Source organism: Triturus cristatus, chromosome 9 (genome assembly GCF_964204655.1).
Source record: "Triturus cristatus chromosome 9, aTriCri1.1, whole genome shotgun sequence".
In the NCBI taxonomy this organism is placed as follows: Eukaryota; Metazoa; Chordata; class Amphibia; order Caudata; family Salamandridae; genus Triturus; species Triturus cristatus.
The window spans coordinates 928372110-928384554 of record NC_140592.1 but is presented as its reverse complement, the minus strand read 5'-3'; the positions used below and the strand labels follow the sequence as shown (position 1 = coordinate 928384554).

The window sequence follows — 12445 nt, the reverse complement described above, 5'->3', positions numbered from 1 at the left end:
TAATTCCATTAAATGCACGTTTCTACCATATTCTTTTATCTAGTAAATGTGTCATGAAGTTATGACAATCAAGTTTATGCAAAAACACATTTAGTGATTGTTTAGCATAGAAGTTATTCCAGGGATGTCATAAACACCATGACTGCAACCCTTCATAATTCTATTATTTTAATCACTAACTTTTAGGCTTGTTTATTGTAATTTTACTAAAATGTTTGAGGTTCTTAAACACATGTCGGGACATTTTTGCTACAGTTTCTGTTAGAAATGTGGGTTTCTAGTTGTCAATGGCTTGCACCCTGTCCAAGTAGGGACACTTTTCTAGTGAGGCTAAGGGAGTTACACACCCAAGCTAACCCCTGCTTCACCCCCTTTGGTAGCTTGGCACAAGCAGTCAGGCTTATCTCAGAGGCAATGTGTAAAGTATTTGTACATGGACACATAGTAACACAGTGAAAACACTCCAAAAGTATACCACACCAGTTTAGAAAAATACCCAATATTTATAAGAGTAAAACAAGATCAAATGAGAAATATCCAATATACACAAGCAAAGATATCACTTTTAAACAGTTCAGTCCATAGGAAACTATGGATGCATCTTTTATCACAAAGTACATCAAAATCAAAGACAAAAACGGGTGCAGGGGAAGTGAGGTGCCGGAAAAGCAAAGTGATGCGTCGGTTCCTTACTCCCAGGGCAGGTGAGGCATCGGTTTCGTACTGCCAGGGGAAGTGATGCATCGGTTTCTTACTGTCTGGGGAGGTGATACATTGGTTCCTTACTGTGAGGGAAGGTGATGCTTTGGTTTCCAGACACGTGTCGTCGGTTCTTTCTGCTGGGCAACATCGATAAAGAATTTGGCGCACAGGTGCGATGCATCAAAAATTCGGACATGCTGGGTCGATGCCGTGAAATAGGCACTGCATCGATTTTCCAGCCGTGAAGCAGGTGATGCATTGATTTCTTCAGCCACACAACAGGGTCGGAGTCGGAGCGGGTGCCACAGATGTCGGTGACACAGTGCTCAGGACTCAGGCTGCGAGGATCTTTCAGCCACACGGCAGGCGTGCATTGATTCTTTGGCTGCACTGCAGCAATGTGTTGGTTTTTCAACCGCATGGCGTTGCAGTGGTGGGAAAAACAGGCGCTGAAGGTCGATGCGTGGATTTTCTTCAGTCCTTTACAGCAGAACCACCTCCAATGGCCCAGAACTGGAATTGGCGCCACTTGGCAGGTCAGAACTCCCAGCAGATAAGTTCAGGGACTACCAGGGACTACCAGTCACCACTGCACACAAAGGCCCTTGAGGAGAACCATGGCTTGCAGGATACAGAAAGCAAAGTCTAGTTCTTTCACTGCACAAGACAGAAGCAGCAAGCAGTAGGCCAACACAGCAACAAGCAGAGTGGCAGTTACCCTCCTATAGCTTCTCCAGCCCTTCTTCTTGGCAGATTATCTTCTTAGTCCAGAAGTGTTTTGAAGTTATGGTGTCACAGCTCCAGTACTTATACCAGTTTCTGCCTTTGAAGTAGGCAAATTTCAAAGGAAAGTCTTTGTAGTGCATAAAGAGACCCTGCCTTTCCATGACCTGGCTCCGGACACACTGCAGGAGGGTGGAGACAGCTTTGTGTGAGGACAGTCACAACCCTATTCAGGTGTCAGTTACAACTCCTCCCACCACTCAAACTCAGGAAGACCCATGAGTCTATTGATGGGCCATCAGGATATGCAGTGCACACCTCTGCTCCCTTTCTGTGACTGTCTATAGTGAATGCACAAACAGCCCAACTGTCAGTCTTAACCAGACATGAATTCCGCAGGCAGAGGCACAGAATGGTAAACAAGAAAATGCCCACTTTCTAAAAGTGGCACTTTCTTACACACAATTAAAAAAAAAAACAACTTCATTAAAAGATGTTTTTTAAATTGTAAGTTCAGGGACCGCAAACTGCAAATCTCCATCCCGTCCAAATGGGAAGTTACACTTGTAAGAGGCTACAATACAGCTACAATGATAACCTATAGGAGAGATAGTACTCGCAATAGTGAAAAACGAAATTGGCAGTATTTCACTAGCAGTACATCGAAAACACACCAGTACATGTCCTACCTTTCACATACACTGCACCCTGCCAATGGGGCTACCATGTGTCTATGTTAGTGGTGCCTTACATGTAGTAAAAGGGAATGTTTGGGCCTGGCAAGTGGGTGTACTTAACAGGTCAACATGGAAGTTTAAAACGGCACACAAAGACACTTCATTGGTAAATCTGAGATATGTTTGCAAGGCTACTAATGTGGGTAGCACAATCAGTGCTGCAGGCCCACTAGTAGCATTTGATTTTACATACCCTGGGCACACACAATGCACTTTAATAGGGACTTAACAGTAAATCAAATATGCCAATCATGGATAACCAATCACAATTACAATTTACACAGGTAGCACTTGCACTTTAGCATTGATCAGCTGTGGCAAAGTGCCCAGAGTTCTAAAAGCAGCAAAAATGCAATGCAGCACACAGTCAAAAACAGGGGGTCAGAGCAAAAAAAGACAGGGGGAAATCATGCCAAAGATGCCAGGTCTAACAGTTTCCATTTTAGTAAGCCTGTCTGTGCTTTAGTTCACAGTCAGCATGTTGTCATCTTTCAGAGAACATGTGAAAGTAGAACTATTACACTATCAGATGCCTCAAGTCTAGTACATCTTCTCGATATTCGCATCTCAAGGTTTTAGAAGTAGACAATTGAAGTAAATATTAGCTAAATATGATGCAAATGCTTAACAGATTTTTACATAGGTGACGTATTTTGCATACTACTGATTTAGCTGATTATATCTAGTGCCTTAAAATCCCCATTTGATTCTGAAAACATAAGAATCAGTGGTCAAAACCCAGGGTTCAGATCTAGAAGCAGATCCAGATAGGCATGGAAGCCGATTTCACTGCCTTAACCAAAGCTGCTGCACTCTTGCAAAGTTCTGGTTGCACTGACTGGTGCTAGGATTGTGTTCTCGAAGAGACACAATCTCCTTGCCCTTGTACTCGAAATAGCTGGCAAACTATTCCAGACAAACAGCACTTCTTGTTGTCTCAGGTATGCACACAACTTCAGAAACTCTGGAAATAGGCTTATAATTTATTGATTATGCTATAACTAGTGATAGCACAATGTTAGTGTTAGGGATGCAATTGTGATAATGATTTTACAATTTTTCCATGTTGTTTTCACTGTTCATGAAAAACTAGGTTCTTCTAATTGTTATCTTCTGTGATCTTACCATACAATATTGTGTGCACTAAATACAGGAATTTTAAACTAACTACTTTAGAAAAAAAAGGCAAAATGGATATCCCATTTCAAGTGATCATTGAGTGTGTAAATCATTAATTAAAGATTGTTAGGATTACCATTGTGCCCCTGAATCCTCACAAACACCACAGTCACAGGAATGCTGAGTGAGTTGTAGGGGCTGCAATTAAAATTGACTTCCTTACTCAATGATGGTGCTCTGAACAAAATCCTTGCACCTGTGGGATAGGAACCCAAATCCTGCAGACCTGGGCCCTAGATTCCAGGATTCGCAACACTTGAAGGTGTATACAAACAGGCTTATAGTCATTACTATCTTCTCCAAGAAGTCTGCCAGATTGTGTGATAGATCTTTATTTAAAGTTTGGTGGACGGGTTACTATGTCAAAACATGATGAATATCCTCCCTGCAGTATTACAAGTGCCACATGCAATAATGCACTTGTAATCAGTGGCGGCTCCTCCACTAAGGTTGAGGAGTGTTGCCTTACTGCGGAAAAGGAAAAATAAAATGATGATAATGTATTGTTATCATTTTATTTTCCCTATTGCTGTCAGTGTCGGGGTGGAGCTGGCCAGAGCTGTGGAGGAGTGGTGTGCACTCTTGGGCCGACCAAGCAGTACATGCACACTTTGCATGTTCCTACCAGGCTGCATTACACAGCCTGGTCAGGAACATGCACAGGCTCCCTGTACCAGGCTGGACGTCGATCCACGGCGTTCAACCAATCACAATGCTGTATTGCAGCGTTGTGATTGGCTCAGGCGCGCCGGTCTGCCCGGGTGCTTCCTGAAGCCAGCAGGGACAAGAAGATGAAGAGGACGAGGAGTGAGGATGGAGGAGAGTCAGCGGCCGGCCGTTATGGGTAAGTCCTTTATTTTATTACATTCCTCTCCCCCAGCCCCACCACCACTATCCGGTAGCAGCCGCAACTGCTTATAATATGGTGGATGGGGCATCTGCCACATTTGTGACATTCATAAAGCCCTTAGGCTCAATGATTACCTGCTTATAGAAAACCTGGTATGAACCCGAAATAGTGAGAGTGCACCAATCTGTGGATAAAACCAGCTCATCTCTCACTCAGAACTCTCATCAAAATCTGATCAACAGGGTCTAACGGCATGATTAGCTGATATGTTTCACAGAGGTTTTGATCTTTTACAGGCTTGAAAAAAAGGTTGCCCTGTGCTCACCAAACTATCTCAAAGATTAATATGCAACCATTAGAAAGAAATGCTTTGAAGAAAGCAATAAGTGGAAGAGAGAAAAAAGGCAGTCCCTTAAATGGAAGGAGACAAATGTACTGTGATTTGAAATGATATATACAGTTCAGATATGATGTAATGTAGGATATGTGTGATATTGTGAACTGTTTATATGTGGCACAGATGCAGTATGGTGTCAGAATGGCATACATTTCATGGTCTTTCTGTTTCTCAATAGCATTTGTCTGCTGGGCTCCAACTCCGCCTTCAAGCGATTCAGAACAACGTGAACCACCATAGTCTGAGGATGCTGCAGGGGTCAGGGCAGACAAGTCACAATGCCGCTGTGCTCCGCAAATGGCTGCAGTGCACCCAGTTTAAAATGGCTCAGGTGGAAATCCAGTCTTCAGAAGCAGCGTCGCAGTTCTACCCTCTGTGAGACTCATGGACACCGCAGATCTTCATTGTGAGGAAAAGCGGCTCCGCAAGAGACCTCAATAGGTTTATTCAACATGGTACCTTGCAACTCTATATGTCTTAACTCCTGCCAAGCAACCTCCCACCCCAGGACAGCGTGGTGATTTTTTTATACCAAGATAGTTCGCACCAATGAGAGAGGATCATGATGCTCCATGCTCGTATTTTCTATTAGCTCTTAATTGGCATTTTAGGGTTGGCAGGGAGAGATTTGACAAACGCACAAAATGGAGGACATAACACACAGAACGGGGTGTAATGTATTGAGGAATACAGAGCTAGCATAGTAATGCCTTTGAAGAGATCCTACTCAGAACATTGTAGGCAGTGACCAAGATGCATCAAGGGTGTTTGTACACTAGCATGGCCCACAGTACAGGACATCTTAGCGCCCTCTACAGGCACACCCTCCTGCTGCCGAGCATTAAAACTAGGGGTGTACAAAAGTGAGACTTCAATTCTATTTTTTTTTAAAGTTTTTAGAAGGATAGCTAATGGATTAATATTATGCATTTTTTCATCCGTTCAGAGATCTTACAACTCATACGATTGCGATTTTCCCCATACATAGTTCGAAATTTTCTACCTGGTGACATTCATGCAGGGAAAAAAGTATTAAAGATGTGTACTAGTTTAGTCCTAAGTTTGGCCCACCATACACTTCAAATGAGGCCCTTAGTGGGAGAATTCTCTTGAAAACGTGTTATTATCGTCAAGTTTTACTGGAAAGCGAAGTTGTTTTTGCAAAAAAATGTTTCACTTGGTGGAGCAGAATTTTGATGCGACACAAACAGCCTTATGTTCCCCTTTCGGCTTTTTTTTACACGTGAAGACGTCACAAGTTGCCCTTTTTTCAAAATAAATGGGCAATTTGCTAACAGATCTTTTCATTGTAGGAAATCTTTTACAAGCTTTAATGCAATAAAAATGAGTGACACTCCCACAGAGTTTTACTTGGTCCGAGTTTATACAGAGAGGCAGCAGCAGGTTACAGCTGCCACGGTTTAAAGTGCACTTAGAAATCATATGGAACAACTGTGCTGATTTCCTTCTCTTTTTATATGTGATTCAACAGGACCCCAATATCAGACTTTCATTTTTTTAAATTGCATTTTTTGTTTATCAGCTTCATGAGACAAATCTCCTGTCAGACTATATATTTTTGCTTGTCACACATGTATATAATCCTATGGAAATGTAATTTGCATAAATGAATTTTAAAAATATAATTATTGTAAATGAGTTTATAGTAGGTGGCAGCAGAGAGCACGTATCTATATTTTAGAATTTCCTGTAAGTAGCTTCCTCTTCTATGCATTCTTAACCCCTATATTCTATATCATATTCAGTAATTTACTCTTTAAAATGATGAATAAAATAATTTCAATCCATTTATCAAAGTTAATAAAATAATTTTTATTATGCATATTTATCAGTGTTTTTTTTCAAATGTATTTCGTTTGCTTCTAGCAGAATATTTTATTTCTTCTGAATTTGTGTTGAATAGAAATTTGCTTTCTTCCACACTACCTGCACTTTCGAAGAAGGAAATACATTTCCCGGCGCAGTGTTATCAAGGGCGGACGCAGAAGTAATTTGAAAAAAGTCCTGGGGCGATGGTAGAAGCTGTAATAACCTGAGCCAATATCTCATTCCACAAGTATGAGGATGCGTTTTTTAATGCCTTTTGTTTGCTTCATTAAATATGAAGTTTAGCAGCGCCGATCTGTGTGAACAATGCAGGTGGGACGACGTTGATGTGGAAATCTGGAGTATGATAATCTGGAGGTCTCAAAAAGATACTTTTCGCCTCTGATGCTTGTTCGGTAACAGGAGTCGCATATTTTCTGACAAATTGGTCAGTTTAGTACTCATTGATCTTTTACTATAAAGTTTGGTGTTCCACACAATACTTCCTATGGTCGCCATTAATTTGCATGCCTTTTTGTACCCACACCAACAGGAGCCGCTCAGTGGCCGTGTTACACAACGCGTGGCCACTGTGCGATTGAAGCACGATGTAGTCGCCGCATTGATTAGTCTGAAGGGGACCAAGATTCCTCTTCTGTAATATGTACAGTGTGTCTGCTCTAGCAGTTGATGTGCAACCCAATGCAGGGATCCCCTCGATTCCATGGGCATGTGGAACCTTGAACCGAAGAAATCATTTTGGCCCTGTATCTGAGCCATATGACATGGGCAAAGCGGTTCTGGGGCAAATCACTAAGCGCCTCATTTATGGGTTTTTTGCCGTAGGGCAGCGCAGCAGGCCTTCCTGCTGCGCTGCCCTACGGCAAAAGAAGAGGACAGGAATGCGCCAAATCTATCAGACATGATGCATTCTTGTCCTTTTTCCCTGAGCTGGAGAACAATGGGCTGCCTTGCGCCAACACAGGCACCATGGTGCAAGGGTGCCTGTGTTGCAGGGTTGATTATTTTTGTGGAGGAAGGGAAACCTTCCTGCACAAAAACAATCACAAGAGGCTTTTTCCTCTTTCTATGTGTGTTGCAGATTGCAGCACACATAGAAAGAGGAAAACGAGGAGTAATAAAGATATTTCGCCTTGTTGTGCCTCCTTTACGCCTCCACTGGGGAGGTGTAAGGTTTTGGCGCTGCCTCAGGCTTAAGATTTCTCGTAAATCTGGGGCAGTGTCAATAAGCACCCCAGCTACACTAACGGAATACCCCTATCATGCAGTTTTCTGTGTGAAAGGGGCACATATTTATAAGGCCATGAAAAGCCACGTAATGTGGTTTTACGTGGCCATATAAATATGCCAGTGGCACATTGTGCCACCGGAACGTAAAAAAAGCAACGTTCCGGCGGCACAAAAGTGCCGGTAGGGTTGAATGTGCACCATGGTTGAAGTTGAGCACTACACCACTTTATGGCACAAATTTGAAGTGAACAAAGGCATTATTATGGTCACACTGCCAACTCATCTGCAAGGGCGTTGGGGTAGCGCCATTGATGCACACCCCCTGTGCGATCCATGCCTACCTTCCAAAAGCACAGAGGATGGCAGGACACAGATGCTGGTCGTGCAGCAGGGAAGTTGATTGGCAGAATCTGCATAGGCCCTTATTATGAGTATCAGTGCTATTTATTGCAGCTGACAAATACCAATACCACGGGGTACATTATTTATCAGGTGCGGTAAGTAGCACCTATTAGGAGTTTCTGGAGAATAACAAGTGGATGTTGGTGTTCAACTTACCAAAATATGCATTATATGCTAAATATTGTATGGTTTTCCCCATAAAATTTTGGCAGATTTTACCTGACAAAATTTTACAAAGGTTGGGGTATTTAACTCATCCGATAAATATTGAATACGTTAAATACTTGCCAACTTGTAATTTCGATCTACCAGTGCATAAGTGTGGTTTTACACATAGGTCTGAATACACCAACCTACTCGTAATCATGCCAAAGCACCTTCGCCACTTGAAGGCACCTAAAGGGCCCCGGGTGCCCCTACCAAAATAGTGATGGCACATGCTAACCCTTAAGGGGGCCTTCACATTATTTATACAATTGGGAACTTCTGCATAAAAACACAGAACACAGATGAGCTGTTACTCTGCAGCTGGTTTTCCACACAGGCCAATTGTGTCTGTACAGAAAACTTTCAATTGACAATAAGGTGCATGCACATCCCTAGTTTGTGTGAGCCACAGCCAGTCCATGTGAGATGATGCACAGTCTGGGGTTGTGAACCAGGTTCAGAATCCAACCACTAGAGTCTGGGTGCATGTGCGAATGGTGAGACGCGAGAACGTAGTTTTGATGGAATATTTGATTGACAAATCAAAGAAATCAAGTAACAAACTACATTTTATAAAAAATGCAGGGGTTTAAAAAAATGCTGTGCATAATTGCGGAGGAATACAAAACCGCTATGAACACTACAATTCTTTAATTTACAGTGTGGTGAGCAGCATCAACATGTTGCATTTTCCTCTGTGGTGGTGTACATTTTAGAAGCCTACAGACACAAGAATCTCACTGCACAGTTTTAACCCGGTTTGTCAAGACAGCAAAACAATCTCACAGGTCTGCACTGGCATTCGAAAGAACAACCGTGCCTCACAAGCATATTCAGAACAGATACATACAAAAATAAACTATCAACAGTGCAACCTTCGCTCTCAGTACCTTCCTTGAATCAACAATCAGGTTAAAACCTAGAAGCTTGTGTGACGGCTCCTCGCTCGTTGACTTCATTTTCACCGAAATTCTTCAGAATGTGCACACATCCAACCATAACACTTAATAAAGTAATGATTTGAAATGGGAACTTTTCAGTTTACTCTAACCTTGTTATCAGTGCCCCGTTATTGAAAAGCTTGCCCTCAGACTGCTAGACTGCCAGTAACAAAGGCAAACAAACAGACTTATTGCTAACCTCCCCATGATCTCTGAGGAAACGAAAAGAGTCTCAACTCGAGCACGCATTGACAGCTTTGGCCTGCCCAATCGCCTCCGGCCTGGCTTCCATTTTCCAAAGAGGACAGAAACAACTATTTTTAAAATCTGAAACAATGCCCTCAAAATAGCTCATGACTGAGGTATGTAATTGCCAGTAGTTCTAGATATCACTGGGATTAGGAGATCCAGTTAGGTACACCTGGAATAATTCAAGTAGAAAGTTTTAGCAGCTAAACAGGGTTTTCTCCACCGGCGTAGAAGAGATTTGTCATTTGATGTCTTCTTTTGAATACTTTTACTCCCAGGAAAGTAGTCAGCAAGAGTACTTAAGTTCACAGTCTAGCATGTCATTGATATTGCACAGCATACTATCCTGAATCATTTCCCACGTCTAACATTACCACTTGTCCCACAATGGGATGTACCTAATGACTTGGGCAATTTGCTTACAGGCAAAGGAAGTCCCACAGACTGGTAAAGGTAAAAAAATTATGAGGTACTTCCTTTCTGAAAATGGGCTCTCACGAAATCTGAATATTCCAATTGCACTGTTAAATTTGGGGTTCCAAGTCGGTAAGGAGACTCAGGAGACAGGTAGGTACAGGAACAGATACTTTATTAAGAACACATTATAAGTAATGGAACCCCCCAGATGATAAGATGTAATCAGGTGAGACCCCAGCTGTGACCAAAAACTGCAAGTGACAGGGATAGAACCCACACACTAATGACATCACAAATTCCTCGTGGCTCACATTGTTCCACTAAAGGATAGATTAGAAGATAGTCCAGGTTGGAACAGAATACAGGATACCTCACCCACCCACAAAAATCATCCATTCGGAAAAAATTATTATATTCTCCCTGTGAATCCAGCATTAAGACCTACTTACGTTTATCCTCAGTTCACAGGATGCTTCATTAGGTTTTAACATTTTGGGGCTGATTCCGATCCGGGTAGGAAATCTCTCTGACCGAGCTGGATCTGTAGTGTTTTCTGACCAAGCCGGAGTCCTGCAGTCCGACCGAGCGAGTACGATGCGGCACTATGCTGCGGGAATCGGTTCGGTCAGACTCCCATAGAAGTCAATGGGAGCTGGTCGTACGACGTGTCTCCCATTGACTTCCCAGTCTCCCATTGACTGAATGGGTATGTCTCGCACAAGGGCGCCCCCTACAGTGGGTACGCCTTGGTGCCATCCGCACCGTACATGCCTGTGTTGGGGAGACCCTTGGGTCACGGACCCCCAAAAGCAACTTCCCGGACGTTTTGCGAGACGGACACTCCGGCTCGCACCGGCTGTCCGACGCTTGCATCGTACTGGCTCAGTCGTAAATGGCATCCATTGCACGCCACGGTCAGCTTACGGCCGAGACGTACGGAGCGGTTCGGACCCGGGAACGACTCGGCCGGTGAATTTCACGTAGCTCGCATCGTACTTGCTCGCTCGTACAGCTGTACAAGTCGGGAGGAAAACACGCGTATGGCTCCTAGTTTTTCCGGCCGGATCGCGTTCGGTGCCCTTCCGACCCGGATCAGAATCGGCCCCTTTATTGTATTGTAATGGTTTAAAATAACTATTGTTGAGATAGGTGAATACGATGAATGAATATCATGATATGTGCAGGCCCAACAATGGCAATACCAATAAATGCAATGTCAACGTATGCCATAACCTGTGCCCGCATAACAAAGCCAATACCCAGAAATGCAATGGCACTGTATGCCATAATCTACGCCCGCACAACAGTGTCGATACCAGCAGTAATAATGCCAATGTCTGTCATAATCAATGCACGCATAACAATGCTGTTACCAGTAGAAACAATGTTGATGTACGCCATGATCTAAACACACATAACTATGTCAATATCAGTAAAGACAATGTGGATGTACGCTATGACGACCGTATGCACAATGTTGAGAATGTTGATAAAAAGGATATCAATGTCTGCCATATTATTTTCAGAAGTTCTAATGAGCTTTTATCATTCCTGTCGGATTCACCCAAGGTGGCCTCCCCATCAACCCCAAGTCATGGTGATGCGTGGTCAGATACATCCTGTGACCCCAACCCATACCTATCAAGTGACCAGTCACAGTTGGTTTCTCAGTTAGCCAAAAGACAAAGGGGTACCAAGGGAAAACCCTGATCAATCTCACAGATAGATAGTTGCACCACAAACAGGTCTGAGGAAATTGGCCACAATAAAACACGTTTATCCAAAGGCTCATGTTCCCTAAAATACCACAAAGCTAGATACCACAAGTAGATAGGAACACTCAGCCAATGAAGACACAACATGCACACACCACACCTAGTGATCACATGCTTCCCACACCAGACATCCGGGCACATACACACTGGCCCACACTAGCTCTCCCCGAAGTCAAGAGCCAGCTGTGTTCTTATCAGATGCCCAAACCTGTTAATTTATGACTGAGATGCTTTTTCAAGAATGCAGAAATTTTTGTTTTGTGCCTTAGAAGATGTATATCATGTCAGCCGAAACTTTGTACAAGAGACTTTCCTCATGCGCATTCTGTCGAGACTCTCCATGACGCTGCGTTTAATTAAACCAACTTGTTCCTGTTTTGCCAAACGCCTCTTTTTATTTCTTTAACCCCTTCAGCGCGGCGTGGATTTCCGCGCCACGCTGAAGGTTCTGAGCGCGGGCGGGGCCATGACGGAACGGTTCCGTCATAAGCACAGCCCAACCGACGTGCATGACGGAACCGTTCCGTCATCGGCGCCGAAGGGGTTAAGGTAAATTCATATCTGAGCAGCACTATAATAAAGACAATTCAGTTAATCGTACATTTAAACATTCATTTAATACGTATATCGGTGAACATTACCCCCAAAAATATAAAATCTTCAAACCAATATATTTGATAAAGTAAAACAGATAATACAAATCCATCTTTGTGATTGCAAGTTTCAGGAAAAAACACCAATGTACTGAAATAATAAAATTAGTTGATCCCAACTTTAAAAGATTTCAC

General features: G+C 43.0%; 1 protein-coding gene across 1 annotated transcript in view; it reads left to right on the top strand.

Annotated features, from left to right (window-relative positions):
• Positions 1-6385, top strand: part of UNC79 (unc-79 subunit of NALCN channel complex) — a 628882-nt gene extending 622497 nt beyond the window's left edge. The window contains exon 52 of the mRNA XM_085626482.1: positions 4767-6385. Coding sequence (XP_085482608.1) covers positions 4767-4967 — 201 coding nt within the window. The 3' untranslated portion in view covers positions 4968-6385. The remainder of the gene's footprint in view (positions 1-4766) is intronic.
• Positions 6386-12445: the final 6060 nt, after the last annotated feature.